This window comes from Vipera berus (genome assembly GCF_964194415.1).
Source record: "Vipera berus genome assembly, chromosome: 1".
NCBI classification, from domain to species: Eukaryota; Metazoa; Chordata; class Lepidosauria; order Squamata; family Viperidae; genus Vipera; species Vipera berus.
Genome location: NC_138202.1, coordinates 284,157,834 through 284,180,918, shown reverse-complemented (window position 1 = coordinate 284,180,918; position 23,085 = coordinate 284,157,834). Strand labels below are relative to the sequence as shown.

Sequence of the window (23,085 nt, the reverse complement as noted above, 5' to 3'; positions counted from 1 at the left end):
GGGTGTTTGGGCGGCAGTTTGGAGGTCCCGGGGGTGGCTCCGGCGGCACGCACCTGGCGTGCAGGTGCGTCCACATTAAAAAAAAGTGGAACTGTGCGCGTGTATCGACGCACGCACATGCGCAAAAAAACAAAACGTTTTGCGCATGCACAAAACTTTTGTTTTATGCGCATGCACGTGCGTGGATGCACGCGCGCAGCTCCCACTTTTTTTTAATGTGTGATGGAACCGGTTCCCAGTGGCTCTTTTGCTTTTTCAGGTTGCCGACCCCTGTCCTACACCCTATGAAATCTTATTTCAAAGACTGCAAGGAATGGCAACTTATGGGTAATAGGCAAATAACCTCTAATAAATTATGCCCTGCATTCCAACTGAGTTAAACCAATTTTCAACTGTTTAAAAAAGATTAAAATACACTAACATAGTTACCTTGCCTGCTGGAATGAAGTTATTGCAGCAATCCAAAAAGGTAACATGGTCTTTAGCACAATATTGGATTTTGTTACTAATTCTTCAGCTAATGACAAGAGTTCTTTATTAAGGTCTATAAAACAGAAGAGAGGAACTTGCACTAACATTTTTTTATTGCATAAAAAGATAAATTTATTGTGGAGAAAACTTATAATCAAAATATATTAAGATAGTCTTCAAATAATACTCAAACAATGGTTCTACTATTACTTGTAAGATTTAATTGCCAACTCTAGTTCCTCTTTAATGGTAAGATAGCTGGTTACCTGCCTGGTGTACCTACAATTCAGATAAATCCATTCCTCATCTGAAGAACACATAGAATTGGCCATAGATGATTTGCATAATGCCCTTTTTAATCTTCTGTGTACCTAGAACATATGCTTTCACTCCAGGAAGCTACATTTGCATAAAGGTTCCAATTTCTAAACTGAGCTAAAAGTGAAACCGAAATACTTCAATAAGTATATATATTTCAAGATGGTAGCTATGTATCAGCTTCAAGAGTAAACCATTAAAATACCTGGAAATATATGTAGCTCTTTCAAGTGAGTGAAAGATACAAAGGGTCGATGAACTAAAGCAGAGTGAGTCTGAAGGCAGTAATTATTAAGCAGTTGCCCCAATCCAGCTGTTAAAAAAAGTAGCATGGAGAAATATCTATGGAAAATAAGATATACAATGCAGTGGAAATTATAGTACACATCAATCATTCCCAAAGAATAAAATTCAAATAAATATTCAAATATTTTGAAACAGAGGAAAGTACTAATAAAAATATAAATTACAATCATTCACAGTTAATTACTGGCATGTCATTTAGATGTGAATAGCCTATCCTTTTTTAAATGCATACATCGTCCTTCAATTATTGTTCAATTATGTTTCTAACTCTGTTGTAACTGGCACAAAAGAAAAAGAATCAAAATTAATTTTGCTTACTTGACAGGAATCTCTTTAGCTGATACAAATCCATGCCACAAAATATTACGGAGGTTTAGACCATCTGGACACCCAATGAACACCTTCAGAACATCCATCTAATTTAAAGCAAAAGTAAATACTGCAAAACAATATATTGTTCATATACTTTTCCATAAACAAATGAACCTCACAAAAGTTCTAACCTGTATGAAACCTCTCTATAAAACCTGGCTCACTGAATACCAACTTCCAATCTTTGCTTAAACATCCTCTACCCCATCCTTACTCAATATTTACTAACAGCCCAGTTAGACTGGTATTGCTCAACGTCAGCCAGTGAGTAAAAATAAAGTGTATTTAGATAAATGTAAATACACTTAATATTTAAACATTTTTAATTTGAAAGTAAAAATCTAATACTCACCACTGGTTGCCCAAAGACAGAAACAAGTTCCTGAGATGCAAGCAAATCTCTTAGAAGAAAAGGACAATCTTTCCCAATTAATAAGAATACCTAGAATACAATACATTTCACTCTGAATATTTGCCCTTTCCAATCAATGTATTTGTTAAAAGCATGATATCAATTTCCTCTTTTATGTTTAAAAGAGTAATTTGAAATGTTAATTATTTCATTCAAGCAAAGAAGTATGAGTCAGCTTCATATCAGTTCTTCAATGATCAAAGCATTACAAACTGTGGCTTATATCTTCCTGTTTGGATTTTTGAAAGAGGACATATCCAAAGACAGCCCAAATCAGGATCCCACAAATATGGATATAAGCTAAGAGGTTCTATTAGTAAACCTTTTTGGTTGAAATGATGTGAAGCAATTGGAGAAGTTGCCCAACAATCTTTCACTGTGAATTCACCTGGTTTATTGTCTAATGAATGCTAAAAGCTCAAACTCCGTTCAGTCTCTCCACCCTGATGCAAGGGATTACTGGGTTGCTAAAAGAAAAAAAAATGTCTTGTGAATGCTATGACTGCCTTGCTGTCTTTACTTCCAAATGCACATGAACTGAAGGACTGCAGAAAACTCATTCAGTTCTTATTACAGGACACTGGGTTTATCATACACCAGAAAACTAAAACGCATTCTTCACTGTATTATTGATATTAAAAACGCTCCAGCTAAAAACTGCCACAATTTTTTTTGACAAATACAAAAAATGATAGCTAACTTTTAGAAACCCTGTAATGAGGTATAATTAGAAGACTGCTCCTTTTTGACTTCCCTGCTTCTTGGCCAAAAGCTTCCAGAGTGAGACACTGTAATGTATTTGCACTGTAAGACACACCTAGCATGGGATAAGTCCCATTGAAATTAGCGCATAGGTTATGAAATAAATAAGTCTATGAACTGTTAAGTATCTAAACCCATCTGACTTTGCTCAGCTTTTCATAAATGTATTGTAGGAGTATTTACTGTATGGATGAACGTTGCATTAGTCATACAGAATGCAGTGCTTTGGATCAAAATATTGCAAGGTTTATGACTCCAAGACAGGTTTCAAGTTCTAGACAGAGTGAGTAAATTCTCTAAAGCAAGTAGTTAGCCTTGTTCTCAAGTCCATTCTGTCAGCAAACGTGTATAAAGCCAATCACTCTCAGTGCTTGGACAGAGAAACCAACTGGTAATTATACTAATCTGTGACCTTTTAATTAGTAAACAAGGAAGTGAAACACTGATTTCTTAAAAAGGATTTCATTGACCTCAAGTCTGACAAGATTCCAAGATTTCAGCACTTACATCACCCAAGGCTCGTTCCAAACTTGATGTAAGCTTCATTAAACTGAGTGCAACTGCTGCATCATGTGGATTCCTTATGGTATCAAACATTTCAAGAAATATCTGTAGTTTGTACAAGATAGAAGAATTAAGTGTAACCATGTTATTTTTATCAGTGCATTTACATTAGGAAGAAATAGAGCTTAATAAGATTGCGTACACAATTGAACTAGAACAATTAAGTGTTTTTTTTAAATCATTGATTGATAGATTAAAAAGAATATTTTTACTCTTCATTAACAGTTGCTTATATCTGAAAATCACAAAATTACAAATTTAAAATATTGAACTTCTGTTTGGAAATACTAATGTTAAAGAAGAAAATTTAGCATTTATATGTTTCTTTCACAGAACTAGAAATGACCAAAAAGTTATCAAAAGAAATACAATCACCCATCAAATTCTTGTTGGCTAACTTATACAATCCATGAGATAGCCACAAAATAAATTATTCTAGATTTACTTTGTATACATGGGAGAGAAGGCCTGCATACTTTACTGGCCCTTCTTCTTTTTTTTAATTGATTCCCATGATTTGGATGGTCAATTTTATCACAGCTCTGAATCTAGGGTAAGACTCTCTGCATCAGAGCACAATTCTTCCATGGAAAACCACAGAACTATACATTATCAGAAGAGATATCCTAGGGAACATTGCCTGTTTGAAGAACTCTGTGCTGTTGTATTAAAAAAAGCTAATTTCTCCTACCAAAATGTATTTGCAACTAGCTACAGATTTCTAACCCCTTCATGAATTACTACCTTTATTTATTTTATTTATTATGGGACTTATATGCCGCCCTATCTCCCAGAGGACTCAGGGCAGCTAACAGCAATAAAAAACAAGAGTACAAAAGTTAAGAAAAAATTAAATAACAGCCCCAAATATTAATTACACAGTTAAAAATTAAAACTTTTAAAAACCCATCATCAATCCAGGTCAGCCTGATGGAAAAGGAACATTTTGAGGTTGCGGCGAAAGGACCGGAGGTTTGGGGCCATCCGAAGCTCAAGGGGGAGTTGATTCCAAAGGGCTGGCGCTCCCACAGAGAAGGCCCTCCCCCTGGGGGTCGCCAGCCGACATTGTCTGGCCGACGGCACCCTGAGGAGGCCCTCTCTGTGTGAGCACACTAGGCGATGGGAAGTCGTCCCCAGCAGCAGACGGTCCCGCAGATATCCCGGGCCTAAGCCATGTAGGGCTTTAAAGGTAAGTACCAGCACCTTAAATCTCGCCAGGAAGACAACCGGTAGCCAATGCAGCTCACGCAGGAGGGGTGTAATATGGGAGTATCGGGATACTCCCATCACTACCCGCGTGGCCGCATTCTACACCAGCTGGAGCCTCCAGGTGGTCTTCAAGGGCAGCCCCATGTAGAGAGCATTGCAGTAATCTATCCGAGAGGTAACGAGTGCATGAGTGACCGTACGTAGGGCATCTCGGTCCAGATAGGGGCGCAACTGGCGCACCAGGCGAACCTGGGCGAATGCCCTCCTGGCCACGACTCCAATATGATCTTCAAAACTGAGTCGTGAGTCAAGGAGGACGCCTAAATTGCGCGCCCTATCAACGGGAGGCAACACCTCTCCTCCCATAACCAAAGATGGAACCTCTTGGACAAGTCGAGATGCCGGTACGTAAAGCCACTCAGTCTTGGCCGGGTTGAGCTGGAGCCTGTTCTTCCCCATCCAAATCCGTACCGCTTCCAGGCAATGGGACATCACATCGAGGGCATCACTGGTTTGGTTCGGGGTGAAGATAAAGAGCTGGGTATCATCGGCATATTGATGATACCTCACCCCGAAACCACGGATGATCTCACCCAGCGGCTTCATATAGATGTTGAACAGGAGAGGCAAGAGTACTGACCCCTGAGGCACCCCAAAACTAAGGGGCCTAGGGGCTGACCTCTGCCCTCCTGTCAACACCGTCTGCGAACGGCCCAAGAGGTAGGAGGAGAACCACCGTAAAACGGTGCCTCCCACTCCCAACCCCGCAAGACGCCGCAGCAAGATACCATGGTCGATGGTATCAAAAGCCGCTGAGAGATCTAAAAGGACCAGGACAGAGGAATAACCCCTGTCTCGGGCCCGCCAGAGATCATCCACCAGTGCAACCAATGCTGTCTCCGTGCTGTACCCGGGCCTGAAACCCGATTGGTATGGATCCAGATACTCAGTTTCCTCCAGGACCAAAGGGAGCTGCCGTGCCACCACACTCTCAACAACCTTTGCAAGAAAGCGAAGGTTGGAGACAGGACGAAAGTTGTTTAGAATAGCTGGATCCAAGGCAGGTTTCTTGAGGAGGGGCCTCACCACCACCTCCTTCAAGGCGGCAGGGAAGCACCCCTCACTCAAGGAAGCATTTATAACTGCCAGGAGCCAGCCTCGTGTAACCTCCCGGGCCGCATAAACCAGCCAGGAGGGACACGGGTCCAACAAACACGTGGCGGCACTTAATTTCCCCATGATCCTGTCCACTTCATCCGGAGTCACAGGATCAAACTCTTCCCAAATATTATCGGCCAAACCCATTGTTTCCCCTTCGTCAGACACTGCCCAGTCGGAGTCCAAGCCAGCCCGAATCTGAGCGATTTTATCCACCAGATACTCACTAAACTCCTCGACCCGTCCCTGCAAGGGGTCCTCTCCCGTCCCCTGATTTAAAAGGGAACGGGTCACCCTAAACAGGGCGGCCGGGTGGTTATCTGCGGACGCAATGAGGGTGGCGAAGTAAGCACGCTTTGCCACCTCCATTGCTACAAGATAAGATCTAGAAAAGGATCTAAACTGTGTTCGGTCAGACTCAGACCGACTGGACCTCCAAATGCTCTCTAGGCCCCTTCTCCTTGTTGTGGCGAAGGGGCTTGCGTAATTCAATAAAGCTATGAGCTATGCCGTGCAGGGCCACCCAAGACGGACAGGTCATAGCAGAGAGTTCTGACAAAACGTGATCCACTGGAGAAGGAAATGGCAACCCACTCCAGTATCTTTGCCATGAAAACCCTATGGACAGTACCAAAAGGCAAAACGATATGATGCTGGAAGATGAGCCCCTCGGGTCGGAAGGTGTCCAATATGCTACTGGGGAAGAGCAGAGGGCTAGTACTAGTAGCGCCAGAAAGAATGAAGCGACTGGGCCAAAGCCGAAAGGACGCTCAGCTGTGGATGTATCTGGTGGTGAAAGGAAAGTCCGATGCTGTAAAGATTTTTTCTCCATAGGAACCAGGAATGTAAGATCAAGGCAAGCTAGACGTGGTCAAACAAGAGATGACAAGACTGAACATCGACATCTTAGGAATCAGCAAACTAAAATGGACAGGAATGGGTGAATTTAATTCAGATGACCATCAGGTATACTACTGCGGGCAAGAAGAAATGGAGTAGCCTTCATAGTCAATAAAAGAGTAGGAAAAGCAATACTGGGATACAATCCCCAAAATGACAGAATGATCTCAGTTCGAATCCAAGGCAAACCATTCAATATCACAGTAGTCCAAGTCTATGCCCCAACTACCGGTGCTGAAGAGGATGAAATTGACTGGTTCTATGAAGCCCTACAGCACCTTATAGAACTAACACCAAAAAATGATGTCCTTATCCTCATGGGGGATTGGAATGCTAAAGTAGGAAGCCAAAAGATAACTGGAATAACAGGCAAGTTTGGCCTTGGAGTACAAAATGAAGCAGGGCACAGGCCGATAGAATTTTGTCAAGAGAATACGATGGTCGTAGCAAACACTCTTTTTCAACAACCCAAGAGACGGCTCTACACATGGACATCACCAGACGGTCAACACAGAAATCAGATTGACTATGTGCTCTGCAGCCAAAGATGGTGAAGCTCTATACAGTCAGTAAAAACAAGACCAGGAGCTGACTGTGGCTCAGACCATGAGCTTCTTGTTGCAAAGTGTAGGCTTAAACTGAAGAAAGTAGGGAAAAGCACAAGGCCACTCAGGTATGAATTAAATCATATCCCTGTTGAATATACAGTAGAGGTGACAAATAGATTTAAGGAATTAGATCTGATAGACAGAGTGCCTGAAGAACTATGGCCAGAGGTTCGCCACATTGTACAAGAGGTAGCAACTAAAACCATCCAAAAGAAAAAGAAATGTAAGAAAGCAAAATGGCTGTCTGAGGAAGCTTTGCAAATAGCTGAGGAAAGGAGTGAAGCGAAAGGCAAGGGAGAAAAAGAAAGATACGCCCAATTGAACGCAGAATTCCAGAGAATACCTAGAAGAGATAAGAATGCCTTCTTAAATGAACAGTGCAAAGAAATACAAGAAAACAGCAGAATAGGGAGGACCAAAGATCTCTTCAAGAAAATTGGAGAGATGAAGGGAACGTTTCATGCAAATATGGGCATGATAAAGGACCAAAATGGCAGGGACCTAACAGAGGCAGAAGAGATTAAGAAGAGGTGGCAAAATTATACAGAAGAACTATACAAGAATGAGCTTAATGTCCATGATAACCACGATGAGGTGGTCACTGACCTTGATCCAGACATCCTAGAATGTGAAGTGAAGTGGGCCTTAGAAAAGCTGAGCAACAACAAAGCTAGTGGAGGTGACAGTATTCCAGCTGAGCTATTCAAAATCTTAAAAGGTGATGCAGTAAAAGTGCTACACTCAATTTGCCAGCAAATTTCGAAAACTCAACAGTGGCCACAGGATTGGAAAAGATCAGTTTACATTCCAATTCCAAAGAAAGGCAGTGCCAAAGAATGTTCAAACTATCGCACCACTGAACTCATTTCACATGCTAGTAAAGTTATGCTTAAAATCCTACAAGCTAGACTCCAGTAGTACATGAATTGAGAGCTACCAGAGGTACAGGCAGGATTTCAAAGAGGTAGAGGAACTAGAGATCAAATTGCCAAAATACGCTGGATCATGGAGAAAGCTAGGGAGTTCCAGAAAAACATCTACTTCTGCTTCATTGACTATGCTAAAGCCTTTGATTGTGTGGATCACAACAAACTGTGGCAAGTTCTTAAAGAGATGGGAGTACCAGACCATCTTATTTGTCTCTTGAGAAACCTATATGCGGGTCAAGAAGCAACAATGAGAACTGGACACGGAACCACTGATTGGTTCAAAATTGGGAAAGGAGTCCGGCAAGGCTGTATGCTGTCGCCCTGCCTATTTAACTTATATGCAGAGCACATCATGAGAAAGGCAGGGCCAGATGAATCAAAAGTTGGAATTAAGATTGCTGGGAGAAATATCAACAAGCTAAGATATGCAGATGATACCAGTCTAATGGCAGAAAGTGAAGAAGAACTAAAGAGCCTCTTGCGGGTGAGGAAGGAGTGCAAAAGTTGGCTTGAAACTTAACATTAAGAAAACCAAGATCATGGCATCCGGCCCTCTCAATTCCTGGCAAATAGATAGGGAAGAAATGGAGGTAGTGACAGATTTTATTTTCCTGGGCTCCAAGATCACTGCAGATGGGGACTGCAGCCAAGAAATTAAAAGACGCTTGCTCCTGGGGAGGAAAGCCATGGCAAATCTAGACAGCACACTAAAAAGCAGAGACATCACCCTGTCAACAAAAGTGCGTATAGTCAAGGCTATGGTCTTCCCAGTTGCAATGTATGGCAGTGAAATTTGGACCATAAGAAAGGCTGAGCGCCAAAGAATTGAGCCCTTTGAACTATGGTGCTGGAGAAGACTCCTGCAAGTCCCTTGGACTGCAAGGTGATCCAACCGGTCAGTCCTAGAGGAGATCAACCCTGACTGCTCTTTAGAAGGCCAGATCCTGAAGTTGAAACTCAAATACTTTGGCCACCTAATGAGAAGGACTCACTGGAGAAGAGCCTAATGCTGGGAAAGGTTGAGGGCAAGAGAAGAAGGGGATGACAGAGAATGAGGTGGCTGGATGGAGTCACTGAAGCAGTATGTGTGAGCTTAAATGGACTCCAGAAGATGGTAGAGGACAGGAAGGCCTGGAGGAACATTGTCCATGGGGTCACGATGGGTCGGACACGACTTCGCAGCTAACAACAGATTTCTAAATATTCACACCAAGTAATTGATTATCCTTGCTTTCTGTTCTTTTATTCCCCATTGTGATACTTACAACTCCCACATTCCTTTATTTATTTATATTCCTTAACGAAGAATCATATACAGTGATTTCCTATTTTAGTATTTGTAAATATGGCTCTTTTTAATATTAATATTTTATTGTGTTTTTTATCCATATTTTAATATATATTACAAGTTCATGTATGATATGCCATATGCTAAAGAAATGTGTGTATATGTATATGTATATGTGTGTGTATCCATCCATCCATAAATTTGGAACAAGAATCCAATCCAATCCAACATTTTCCTACCTCTGGGCAGTTTGTCCATTGAAGCCACACCACAAACTGGTTTTCAAATTCTTCCACTGTAAGTGATTTCAAATGCAAGTGAATAGATTCACATAAAGGACCAAGAGATCTCACACTTTTGATATAATCCAATGTTGGGTCTAAAAAACAAAAACAAAAATAACTAATCAATTCAATTCAACTGTTAAATACTGCTAAATATAAAAAGATTCAAAAATATTTTCTCCTGAAAGGGTTCCCCTAAACTCAGTAAGGAATTTTCTTTTTCTGTAGAAAATCTTGAATTATGACCATTATAGCCACTGAAGCTAAATAACTCATATTAGAAATTCTAATTCTATTATTTTTAATAAAAAGATCCCTCCCAAACAAGTAAAAGATCTCCATTGAATCTGCTAATTCAGAAACAATGTCTTACTGTCCCAAGTACATTTAAAAACAACAGAGACCTTGCTCTCCATATTGTACATGTTGTGTGATGAATTCCCAATTTATTTCACCGGTGCTGCATATAAAGCTACTGAGAGCATAGCTTGATTTCCTCTCAAATCCAGCTTCACAAACCATATAGTACACTGTAGAGGAAAGGCAGGTAGATGGTGGCTCAGCCAAGAACATCTGAAATGAAATAAAAAGGCAAATGGTGATACAAAATAAGGAACTTATTGCAGGCAGTTATTTTGTTTGTGAACACAATTATTACTCTCAGAATTACTTTTACACATTTTACAAACAGTGCTTTTTTTGTAAAAGAAAAAGGTGCTGGAACTCACACATGTCATACAACCTGCCTTGCCTACCCTACAAGGTTCTATCCAAAAAAGGTGCCAGAACTCCGTTCTGACCATTCTATGACAAAAAAGCCCTGTTTACAAATATTGTGTATTGATGGCAAAAATGAAAGTACAATTGCAACTATATTACCTGGAGATTTGATGTCGTGATATTTTTGACCTTTCCCCTGTAGGATGAAAGCTAATGTAATCCAGAGTAAAGAGAAACATCATTTTTCCTCCCTACTTCTCAGCCTAAAGGTATCGTAGATAATTCCTGCTTATGTTTTTTATTATCATTTAAAATAATTTAAAAAGCACTCTGTCAATGTAAGTAGTGGGCCATTTGTCCTCATACTTCAGGAACTGAAAGTATCTTGAAAACAATCCTGCAATGAACTACTTTTTTCACACCCTGTTGTTGTGCCCACATTCCACAAGTAGGATTGAATAAAATTGTTTGACAATCCTTTAGTGTAAATAAACATCAGTATCAGATGAAAGATGTGCTGGGTCTAAGAAAATGCCTTCCTATTGTGTCATTGAGCCAAATGTTATTACCCAGGAAGTATATAACTGAGTTTACAACCAGAAATCTTCTCTCTATATTTCAGAAGATGTCTAAAAATTTAGTAGCTGATAATAATCATGGGTTGAAAAAATACTGAAAATCTCAACTCTTCATGGCCATGTATCATCATCTAGATCTGGAAAGCTTCCACACCTGAAGGTATGCTTAACCAGAACCATATTTATTATCATGGTTCTAATAAATAAATTTGGAATAAAACAGCCATCGCTTGTAATGAAACTGTGACAGAATTGCATAAATGCATTCCTCATTGGCTGTGGATGATGTTTTTAATTCCTCTGGATAAACAGAAGAGGTTTTTTTTCCATTTACATTAGGGAAAGATGGCTTCTGAGTAGGACAAACAAAAAACAGTTATTTCTGCCTTTTAGTGGTCAATGATAGCTTTAAGGGTCAGACTGGTAACCCTAACACATCACATCAGAATTTTTTATTTTTTTAAAAAAGTCACAACTCAGAAGTGTTGCCAGCAAAATTAGAACTTTCTACCACAGCTGTGAAATAATATTTAGTTTCCATTACAATTATGATTTGTGTTCCTTTTCTCCCCTTAGGACTGGAGCTTTAACAGCAGCAAATAAATTAAACTCACCATGTCTCCCTTTCCCAACGCTAATCCCCTAAACCAGGTTTGCCAAACGGTGAGGTGGTGCCTCCCTTGGGGCAGAGCTGAGTCCAGAGGATCTCTGAACAACTTTTTAATTACATTTTTAATAAACCCAACTTTCCTGCAGTTTCACTGTATTGCTCTCCTGTGTTCATTTTGGTGTATTTTTAAAGGAGGTGTGTACATTAAGATTCGCATCCTACCAGGCTCAAGGTTGACTCAGCCTTCCATCCTTCCGAGGTAGGTAAAATGAGGACCCAGATTTTTGGGGGCAATAAGCTGACTTTGTAATAATGCCGCTTGGGGGTGTGTGTGAAAGCCCTAATAAGCAGGCATATACATAGAATGAAGGCTACTGCTAAGCTTGTAAGCCGCCCTGAGTCTTCGGAGAAGGGCGGGATATAAATGGAATAAAAATAAAAATAAAATAAGATTACAATGAAGGAAGGTATGATGATACAAGGTTTAGGAACCCTGCCTTAAACTGTTTAACTTGGCGTTTAGCAAAAGAAGGAATTAGCAAACAAGGCAACAACAACAAGAAGAACAAAAACTCGACCTGAACCCATATGAGGCGCTCTCGCTCCTAGCGTCGCGCCCCAATAATTGAACTACAATTCCCAGAATCCTCCAACTCCTCTTAAGTAAGAGAGCGACCAGATTATGGGAAGTCTGATCCGCGGCATTTACCTCTGTTCGGTTCTGGTTCTTGGGTTGCTTAGCTCGTGCTTACTGACGTCACGGAGAGAGACCAGCCTCGAGCCTCTGAAAGGCTGCTCCTAACGGGTCCGTGTGGACGGTTGCTGCGCCGATAAACCACCGTCCGCTCCAGGCAGTAGCCTAAAGTGAGGAGTCCCAATGGATAAAGCCAAAAAAAAGCTGGGCGTCACTCCTTCCCACGCTGGGCAGGCGTGGGGAAAAAAACACAGCGCTATGGACAAAGATCAGGTCGGTCGGGTAAGACTAGGCTGGGCGGCTCTATCTGCGCGTGCGCGGAGCAACCTTGGGGCGGGCCTCAGGTTTGAGGCATCCCGCTGAGTGGGTGGGGCCACTCGATCGGCTGCAGGGTGGTAGGGAGAGCCGGGGCCGCCTCTTTTGCTCGGTTAAAAAGCTGTGTAGATGTGGGCTCGGTCCAAAGTTGTGTCAACGTACAGGAAGAGCGCTTGCTGTTAACAGTAGTAAAGTTGCCTTGCCAGTTTTTCTCAATCCTGGCAGCTTTAAGACGTGTGGACTTCAACACCCAGAATTCCCTCAGCCAGCATGCTTTATTCTAGGACAGGGCTAGGCAACCTCGGCTCTTTTATGACTCATGGACTTCAACTCCCAGAATTCCTGAGCCAGCTATGCTGGCTCAGGAATTCTGGGAATTGAAGTCCATGACTCATAAAAGAGCCGAGGTTGCCTACCCCTGGTCTAGGAGTTGAAGTCCATATCTCTTAAAGTTGCCAAGTTTGAGAAATACTGGTCTACCTCAAGCATGTAGCAGAACTGAGGCGACTCTGTTCAGAAGGGTTAATTTTGGTTTCTACTATATTCTGTTTATGTACTGTAAAGAAGTGCATTTTATTGCTTGTAATAAATGTATCTCATTCTAGCTTCTCTGTACGTGTATTATCTTTGCTTCTTTTACCTATGATGCTACCAAAATTCAAATTGGAATGTTTTTGTTTCACAAATTCTCCCAAGTACCCTGTGTGTGAATAACATAATAGAAACTCGCATTTGACTTTCCCTTGGAGAACCATTAGCAACCCCATCTGAGTCTTTGGTCAAGTATACTGTTCTACGTTATAATGAAGCCTTCAAAACGGAATATATACAATGCAGAACTAATTTATGTGGCTGCAAATTAGAACATTCCATTCCATTCAATTAAAGAGCCACTTTGGTATAGTAATGCTGGCTTACAAACCAGGATACTGTGAGTTTTAGTCCTGCCTTGAAAAACTGGCTAGGTGACTTTGGGCCAGTCACTTTCTCTTAGTCCAACCAACCTCATAGGGTTGTGGGGAATTTTGATGTTTTAACCATTTTGAATTGTATATGAAAAAAGTGGGGCATGCTGAAAAAAAAATCTATTTCTCCCTTACTATGTTTAAATTTTATCATTTTAATTTTGTGAGTGAAATAAAGATGTCTTTATGTATTGGGGGGGTTAGCCTCCACAGTCAGGAAAACACAGAGCTTCAAGCTATGACATATCAGGTGTGGACCCAGATGATGAATCCATCACAGATTTTACAAAAAATGAGCTCTTAGTATTCAAGACTAGCTTTGCAAGACCGAAGTATGCTAACACTTACAGGATGGAACCTTATAGAAAATGTGAGGCTCACATAATAAGGAAAAGAGCTGAAGATATTCTAAAGGTAGAGTATTTTCTAATAAGGATTAGGCTACAAACCATAAGTTGTATTACTTAATGCTTTTTAATATATCTCCTATCAACATCATAGCTCATTTAAAATGTAGCTTATAGCAAATAACTTATTAAAGTACAGGTAGTACTCAGGTTATGACCACAATTGAGCCCAAAAATTATGTTGCTAAGTGAAACATTCATTGAGTTTTGCACCATTTTATGCCTTTTCTTGCCACACCTGTTAAGTGAATAATTGCATTTGTTAAGTTAGTAACTTGGTTGTTAAGTGAATCTGGCTTCCCCATTGACTTTGCTTGTCAGAAAGTCGCAAAAGCTGATCACATGACCCCAGGACACTACAACCATCATATGAACCAGTTGCCAAGCATCTGAATTTTGATCATGTGACCATGGGGATGCTGCAATGGTCATAAGTGTGAAAAATAGTTATGTCAGTTTTTTCGATGTTGTAACTTTGGTCACTAAATGAACTATTGTAAGTTGAGGACTACCTTTAAATGGAGCCTATTCATACACTCCAGGCACGTTTGTGTCAGAAGCCCCTTTTAAGGCGCTTCTGGGTTGAACGGATTAGCCACTGATATCACTGTTGCCTAGGGGATGCCTATGGGGTCTCCTTTAATGTTTCCATTGAGGAGCTAGAGCAAATGATGGCAGCTCACTCAGCCATGCAGCAGCACTCAGGCCTCAAATACAGGCTTGTTGAACTTCAGCCCAGCATCCTAACCTTCAACCCAGCATCCTAACCGCATGAGCCACTATGCTCCATGTCATCATACACTAATAGAAATATCAGCAGTATTGGAGAACTGTGTGTGTCCATGTGTACATAATTAACTAATTTTAATTAAAATTACTGAAATTCCCATGAGTGCATTTGCAAGTGCCCAAGTTGCTCACTTTTGCTTTGGCCACCAATAGCCTGTAAGGGAGGCTCTTTCCTGGCTGTCTTTAGTGTTTTCCAGAAGGAAAATGACTGATGACTGAAACATTCCTTGCAGGGTGAGTTGGGAAGCATTGTCATCCTACTTTGTCCTGGGCACATTATTTTTCTCCATGCAAGGAACATTAGTTCTCTCTTTTGCTGAACTTTCTGGTGTAAGAAGAAACAAGAAGTGAAAAGTATTGGACATCAGCACTGGGCTTTTGAAAAGGGCAGGGCTTTCCTTCACTAAGATCCACCACCTGACATAATTTAACTACTAACTTTTGGTAACAAGTCCTATAGTATGGACAGACCTTTATGCTCCTACCTCTATGGACAAACCAGAGATATTGCAATTGAATTCTGAACATTTCTCACAAATTAGTTCCCAGAATTTCTTGGAGAATATAATCTCTAAAATTAAAGTGGCCTGAAACTAAAAAAATAATAAGCACAAATATATTCTAAAATCCTATGAAATAAACTTTTCAAATAAAATGGTTCCTAAAATGGGCTTATTTTTTAATAAGTTGCAATAGTGCTCTACCAAAATACAGCAGTTTGACATTCTCCCCCCTTAAAAACAGTGGGATAGTGCATAGCTCATTTAAAACTGAAGTTCCATGAAGCAAACCTTCAAACTGAGTACAGTCCTATTATATAGGTTTGATTGGTTACAAATCCTATTGAATGCTATAAACCATTGAATACTATATTTAGTGAAAAATAATATACCTACAGGATGTATCAAACATAGAATAGTTTTAAATGTTAAATGAGTACTTTATGGACCACTTATAGAGAAGCATATTTAATATAATTTTTGGCAATTTTGTTTGATCCTTAATAGCAGAAACTTCAAGATTTCAATTATATTGGAATCAATGGTGCCCCCACTTGTACAGCTATCTCAGAAGATGTATTAGCAGGTGTCAAGGAACTGGGGTTTGATCGTTACAAGTATATAGTTCAGGTATTTCTTGTGGAAAAGACTGGTCAGTCAATACATGTAAGTATATAAACTACCCTATTCTGTTCTCTGAAAAATGCCCACATTTGCCTGTTGCAGTTATGCAGAATATTGCTTTACAAATGGAACCCTATCAGATTACTAAAGTGGAATGAACTACCTTGCTAAATTGTACACAAAGCCTTATAATCTAGCATTTTCAAGAACAGTCAGTCAGATGCATATAGAAAAATGCAAGCAAAACATGTAAGTAATGGCCATCATAGCTGAAACTTTTTTCCCGTTGGGTTCAAATTAATCTGTAGAAAATTAGCTCTGGTTGAAGTCAGTAAGATGTAATAAATGGTTTTGCACATATTATCACCATCCAGTTCTACAATAGTTCACTTGTTAAAATAAAGCACTTTATTTATATCAGTTAAAATGACTAAAGTTGTTGCAACTTTTCTGGTTACTTTTTGGTGTTCCATCAGGTGTGACAGAAAAGGCATGTTATGGATGTGGTGGTAAAAAGTTCCCTCCTACCTCATACTCATGTAAGCTGCATTCATTACCAAACCTATGAACATTATCAAACCAAATATATGAACTGCCGGTGCCCTTGTACAAAAACATCCACAGCAAGTGGAATTGATCCTGAGTGGTGACAAGGAGGAACCATATCTCAGAGATAATATGGCTACTGCCAAAGCTTTGCTGGGGATCCAGCATATATTGTATTATTGCTTGTATACATGCAAATAAAATTATGGTGTACTTCAAGAGTGATTTGGTTGCTTTAGCCACAACACAGGTCCCATCTGTTAAAGAGTGTCATCTGACAGGAGAGACTTTTCTGCTCCCAATGCCTGCCCTTTGGAACATCATGCTTAAATAAATAAGCTGTCAGCAATATGTACCTGTGGGTTCATTCTTTGAGCTTGTGGGTTGGTTTCCGAACGTTTTGTTACCAGGCTAGGTAACATCTTCAGTGATGTTTAGGGAATGTCTGTGTCAGTGCTCTTCTGTTTATAAGGGCTTCAGGTGTGTGTGTGTGTGTGTGTCAAGTGAGGGTCTTGTGATGAGTCAGCAGAGAGAGTGTTGTGATGGGAAGTTTACTTCAGGTCAAGATCATTGGAAGGTGTGATTATCAGTGGGGCAGGGGTGAGTCATCAGTGAGAAGTTGGTGATGGGTCTTGTGATGGGGAGATCATCCTAAACGCGAGCTACAGATATTTGCCAATATGTATCGGTACCCGTTTCAGAGTACCTCACTATGCTTTGGATGCTTCTGGATTAAAAGGATTGGCCAACTATAAGCTGTTGCCCAGCAATATGTACTACGAAGGATGTACAAAAGAGTTACCTATTTATATGTATTCTATTTATATAGCCATCCATCTTACGTTCATAACTCTGGGCGGCTTACAGTTAAAACATAAACCGTATTGAAAAATCAAAAAATAAAATAGCCATACAACAATATAAGCAAAAACAATTGAAAGCTATACAGTAGAATCACCAGCACACCATTCAAGAACAGCGCATCCTTTTTATGGGATTGATACCCCCCCCCTCTGATCTCCAAGTCAGATGGTAAAGCCAGCTCTTTCTGGAAGGCCAGCAAGGCTGAGGGCCAGCCTGACTTTGAAGCGTGTATAGATGGCGTTCCAAAGAGCAGGTGCAACAGCAGAAAACGTCCTTCTCTGTCACCCCCAGGGCTTTTTTTCTCATAGAACACTCAGAATGGAGTTCCAGCACCTTTTTTGGATGGAACCTTGTAGGGTAGGCAAGGAGGGTTGTATGACATGTGTGAGTTCCGGCACCTTTTTCTTTTACAAAAAAGCACTGGTCACCCCAGATGACTTTCTCTGGTGGATGGAACCTGCAACAAGCCTTTTTTTGTAGGACCTGAGTAGAGGCAGTCCCCTTATATAATTAAAGTGTATATTCAAGTGTCAAGGAGCTGGGTTGATTGTTACAAGTATGTAGGTACATGTATGTAGGACTTATAAACATATGTATTTCTACCCCACTTACATAAAGGAATAGTAATATTTTTTTAATTATATAATTAAATACATGTAATATGATAAGACTCAACTGAATCACGAATAGATCAGTAAATAAGAAAAAATATGATACAAATTTTTCACTCAGCAGAATAATTTTTTCAAATCATTTAATAAAGTAGGGGAGCAAGAAATTATCAGCATAAACTTTCATGAATACAGTATAGTACACTTCATTAGATGCACGATGTGGGAATGTTAACTATATAATAGGGAGAGAATTGAGAGATATTGTATGGATTGCATTTTCCTCTGAATTCTTTTTTTAATGCCTTAATGCCTTGGTATGTGTATGATCTTAACTCACAATAATTCACCTCATGAACATAAAAGTTTTATTCAGAAATAAAACTGGTATTTTCCCTGTGCTTTTAAAGATTCTGCATTATTTTTATAACAGAATTACATAGGCCTCTGGATTTTTTTCCTTCTTGATGTAAAAACTCAGGGAAATGTGAATCAGTTTTTAAATTTAAATGTTGGGGTAAATTGCTCTAAATTGTATGTGTTTTAATTTTTGCAAAATAACCATGTATGTTAGTATTGTGAAGATCACCTACGTGCCAGTCTGCAATATATAATTCTCATTTCCATAAATAAATTTTTTGATAGGGAATTTGCTCTAACTTTGATTTCTATATAATGCTAAATATAAATTTTCTTTATATCTCTTGATTAATTACAGGACTGGGTTTTAATTTAAGTCTTTTATATTTTAGCCTATGTTCATGAAGATACATTTTTAAAAAAATAATCTGGTGAATTCTAATACTAGTTTGGTACCTCTCCAATATCTTATAGACATTTTAGGTAGAATTTTTTATTTGTAGCAGACTACAGCATTGCATTTTCTTTCAGATTTTTTTTTCTTAATTTGCATTCATTTTGCCCAGGGGTCTTCAAAGTTGGCCCTTTTATGAGTTGTGGCTGAGGAATTCTGGGAGTTGAAGTCCACAAGTCATAAAAGGGCCAACTTTTAATTAATTGTTTTCATTAACTGTTTTAAATTTTTTAACTTTTGTATGGTATGATTTTAATTGCCCTGTAAACTGCCCTGAGTCCTACGGGAATAGGGCGGTATATAAGTTAAATAAATAATAATAACTTAGAAGACCCCTGATTTTGCCATATTATTGTAAACTGGGCAGGGCTGTTATCTTCTTCCATATGTAATGTTTGCTCTTAAATTAAAAGGTTTTTTTACATTTTTATTAAATCAAGTTTGATTAATCATCATGTCACCATGTTACATATTATGTGGTGACATTGTAGAAATTATTTCAACTGTTGCAGTATAACTTTAACTTTTGGCAATTTGTAGATAATTCTGTTGAACTGAACAGACAATAATCCAACAGTCTCAGCATAATATATTGTTGCAATAGATTCGTTATGTGATTATTATAATTTTAAAATGTATGTTAGCTAAATTGTTGCTACTTTGTTTTTTTCTCCAGATTGCCAGCAGATGGGTGTGGGATGTCGCAAGAGACACTTGGGTTCAAGCTCAATATGAAACTGAGAACTATGTTATGGTGGCTCTAGTAGTTGCTTCCTATTTTGAGTAATTGGTTTATTTATTTTAGAACATTTATATAGCCGCCTACTCACTCACAGAGGCTCTAGATGGCTTCCAAACAGTAACAAAGAAATATTGTAGTAAAATATTGAGATTTTCTAGTTTATTTTCTCAAATAAATGTTTTTTTTTCCAACCATGCTATCACGGTGACATTTTTTGTGCAAAACATAACAGAGCGATATTCCTTGCTGGCTGTTGAGAATTGATAACCAAACAATTGGGCGTGCTTGTAACTGTATACAGGTAGTCCTTGGTTAAATATGACTGGTTCAGTGACCATTCAATATTGTGATGGTGCTGAAAGAGTGGCAATTACAACTAGCCTTGGAAGTTCTGGTTACCAGCATAGCGATGGCAAGAGAGCAAAGCAAGGTCTAAAGATTTGGCAGGGAAATGATCACATCAAAAAAGCAATTCAAAACTCCTCCCCCCAATGCCCAACCCTCTCGTTGAAATCCAGCAAATCCACAGGTGCCACCATGTTATGAGAAGCTGGAGACTTAGCACCCATCTCAAGGTCTCTCTTCATTTCGTTTCCCAACAGTCCCAGGATCCGTGTGTTGTGATTCAGCATCAGCCGTGGTTTCGGCAGCTGAATTGGACAATTCTGAGGAGGAGGAGGGGTTTGGAGAGCCTTTGGTTGCAGATCCATCGCAGAGCTCTCAGCCAGAACCCTCCCATCTTGTTCCTCCTCAGACCCAGTTGTGTGAGCCTGAAAGATTAGACGAAGACAATCCACAGCTGGCTTTGTTCAAGGGCGCTCGAAGCAGGAGGCAGACAAGCAGAAGTGAGCAAAGAAAAGCAATGAGGCACCTCGGGAGGAGGCAAAGAGAAGCCACGCCCTGAGACTGTTGTTTAAAAGGGGAATGTGTGGGAGGTGCTGGTTGCTGAAGGCAACCGTTTGAAGAGCTTCTGATATAGTCTCGGTCTGTATTTATTTTACTCTGTTTTGAACTGTTTCATTTAGTTTTTGCAAATAAATTTGCAAATTTGCAAATAATAAATTCCAGCCTATTGAATATAACAAAGGGATTGTCCCTGACATTTCTGCAGGGCCGGTTGTAGGCTGGAACAGAACACCATGGTCTGGAGATAAGGCAGACGTTTTCAGGTCGCATTCCTCTCGCCCAGAGGAAGGGCATATCATACAGAGCAGAGCAAAACAAGTAACATTCCCCTTGCAAGAGCCCTCCCTCCAACAATATGGCAAGCCCTAAGAATACATAAGCAAAAGCAAAAAAGGGGAAAGGGAAGGATTAAAGGCAAATACATTTGAGGGGCTCTGACAATCCCTATGGTCACATGATTGCAATCTTTGCAATCTGGTAGTATCTGGCAGTTATGTAATCACAATTAGATACCTTCCCTGCCAGCCCAGTCCAGTTTAAGACTTTATACATATCCATATATGACTAAAATTATCTGTGATAATTTGTAATCTTCAATTGGGCAAAGCAGTGCATCACAGAGCAAGTTTTGGATCAAAAGGGCTAACTTACAAAATGCATCCAAAATCCAGCACCCATTGCTCCCATGGGACTGAAATTTGTTAGAATTGTGGCCACTTCAGCACCACCACATCTACACTTCCCGAAAACCCATAGGTTGTTTGACGCAAAGGAAAATGGAAGAGGTGTATCCCCACCCTCTTTCCCACCTCCCTCTGGCCCCTGTGGCCAAACAGATGGTAGCTGGACCCAACAGGGAAGTGGGTATTGGTTGTTTTGGAATAGAGGCTGAAATTTGAAATCTCTTTCAACAGCAGTGGCTGGTTTGGAGAAGAAACCAGTTGTCTGCTGGCAAGTTTGAACTTATTGGGAGGCACTGATGGTTCCTTCCTGGAGGGAAGGGGCCCATGGGGGACAGGAGTGCAGTTTTCTCTACAGTTCACCATTCTTTGTTTCACACCCCCCACCCCACCCCACCCCGCAAAGTGGCAGGCAGTTCCTAGGATCAGGTGAGGTGGAGGAGGAGGACAACTTCACTGACTGTCCTGAGGATGGTGAAATGAAAGGAAATGTTACAAGCCTATCTTATATCCTGGAAGAAAAAAAAAAACCTCAACAGGTATGGGCTGTCTAGTTTGGACTTTAAAAATCTAGGTGACCACTAGATGGCAGAAAACGTTTCTGTATTTCCTATCATCTTGAAATGATTAGGATATTTGCAGCCCAGATACGGTGGCAATATTTTATGCAACACTTACTGCATTTGTTAGGCTGGTATCTTGTCTTTCTTCCAGGCTTGCTTTTTTGGTTCTTCTCCCAACCAACATGGCTGACCGATTAAGGCTTCAAAACATTTGCAACCAAGACCACATAATTGCAATAGCACCTAGCTCTGTTTTATGAGTGGGCTTGACTGAGTCTCACAGCCTTGCCTCCAGACACATATACTTCAGCAAACACCTGGAAGGACATAGGTTACCTAGAAGAAATGAAAACAAAAACCAGGAGACTCTGAATTCTAGTCCTGCCTCAGCATAAAAGCCAGCTGGCCAACTTTGGGCTAGTCAACTCGCTGTCAGCCTAACTCACCTCACAGGGTGGTGGTTGTGGAGAAAATAGAAGGAGAGGAAGGATATTATGTTGCAGCCTTGAGTTACTAATAGAAAGTAATAGGCAAGACAAAATAATCTTTTTTAAAAAAATATATTTTTAAATATTGACTCAATATCTCGCTGACTTCACTGACCTCACCTCCAGATGGGTCTCTAGGACAACTCGCTGTGGCCAGCTCCCTGCTGGACAACTCCTGCAGGACAAGCTACACTACTATCAAAAAAATAGTGGAATAAAATCATTAAAGGATGCAAAAGGAAGGACAGAATGAAATATGAACGACAAAATGTAATTACATTAAAAAAATTTTTCAATTATTTTAAATATTTAAATTGAATTGTTGAATTGTCCCACCCTGGACAACTCTTTACTCTCCTACCATCGGGTAGGATATATAGCCAGCCGCACCAACAGGCTGAAAAACAGGTTTTATCCGTGGGCTGTTAGGCTTTTGAACGGGAAATAATTTTTATAAACTTTATGCAGAATTGACTTGCGAGGCCGGTGTGTGGTGCAATTAGTTCACATGGTGTAATAAGATGGAGGGTTTGTTGTCACTGTGAGTTGGGGGGTGGGAGCACGAAGGGAGGCTCAGCTAATCTCAATGTATACATGGTTGTACTTTGACAATAAAGCTTCATTCAGCGAGTTGTCCCCGCGGCGGGTTCGCTGTGGGGACTTGGCCGCACCAAGCTATCCCCTTTCCGCCCCCAGGTCAAGGTTGTTGTTGTTAGTTGCGAAGTCGTGTCCGACCCATCGCGACCCTACGGACAACGTTCCTCCAGGCCTTCCGTCAAGGTACGCCTCTAAGAAAACAGCTGCCACTCGTAATGAATAAATACTCCGATCGAGTAAAGGCATGCATTTATAGCAGGGGTCTTCAAACTTGGCCCTTTTATGACTTGTGGACTTCAACTCCCAGAATTCCTCAGCCAGCTTTGCTGGCTGAGGAATCAGGGAGTTGAAGTCCACAAGTCCATAAAAGGCCAAGTTTGAAGACCCCTGATTTATAGCGCAGGCCTCCAAAACCACACTTTTCACGCCCGACTTCTGAACCAGCATTCCAGCTCGAAGTCGCTGGCCACGGAAAAGATCGCGCCTTCCGC

General features: G+C 40.4%; 2 protein-coding genes across 2 annotated transcripts in view; one reads left to right on the top strand and one right to left on the bottom strand.

Moving 5' to 3' along the window:
* ERMARD (ER membrane associated RNA degradation) overlaps positions 1 to 12,429 on the bottom strand; it is a 34,506-nt gene extending 22,077 nt beyond the window's left edge. Inside the window, exons 1-8 of the mRNA XM_081337147.1 lie at positions 12,199 to 12,429; positions 9,986 to 10,154; positions 9,537 to 9,676; positions 3,149 to 3,250; positions 1,820 to 1,909; positions 1,414 to 1,511; positions 995 to 1,131; positions 430 to 544 (exon numbers count right to left, since the gene is read on the bottom strand). Coding sequence (XP_081193273.1) covers positions 430 to 544; positions 995 to 1,131; positions 1,414 to 1,511; positions 1,820 to 1,909; positions 3,149 to 3,250; positions 9,537 to 9,676; positions 9,986 to 10,154 — 851 coding nt within the window. The 5' untranslated portion in view covers positions 12,199 to 12,429. The remainder of the gene's footprint in view (positions 1 to 429; positions 545 to 994; positions 1,132 to 1,413; positions 1,512 to 1,819; positions 1,910 to 3,148; positions 3,251 to 9,536; positions 9,677 to 9,985; positions 10,155 to 12,198) is intronic.
* On the top strand, positions 12,367 to 19,541 carry DYNLT2 (dynein light chain Tctex-type 2; the record flags this gene model as incomplete). Its single annotated transcript, XM_081337158.1, has 4 exons — positions 12,367 to 12,456; positions 13,668 to 13,877; positions 15,670 to 15,825; positions 19,295 to 19,541. The coding sequence occupies 4 exons, from the start codon at positions 12,367 to 12,369 to the stop codon at positions 19,403 to 19,405; spliced, it is 567 nt and encodes a 188-aa protein (XP_081193284.1). The 3' UTR covers positions 19,406 to 19,541.
* Positions 19,542 to 23,085: the final 3,544 nt, after the last annotated feature.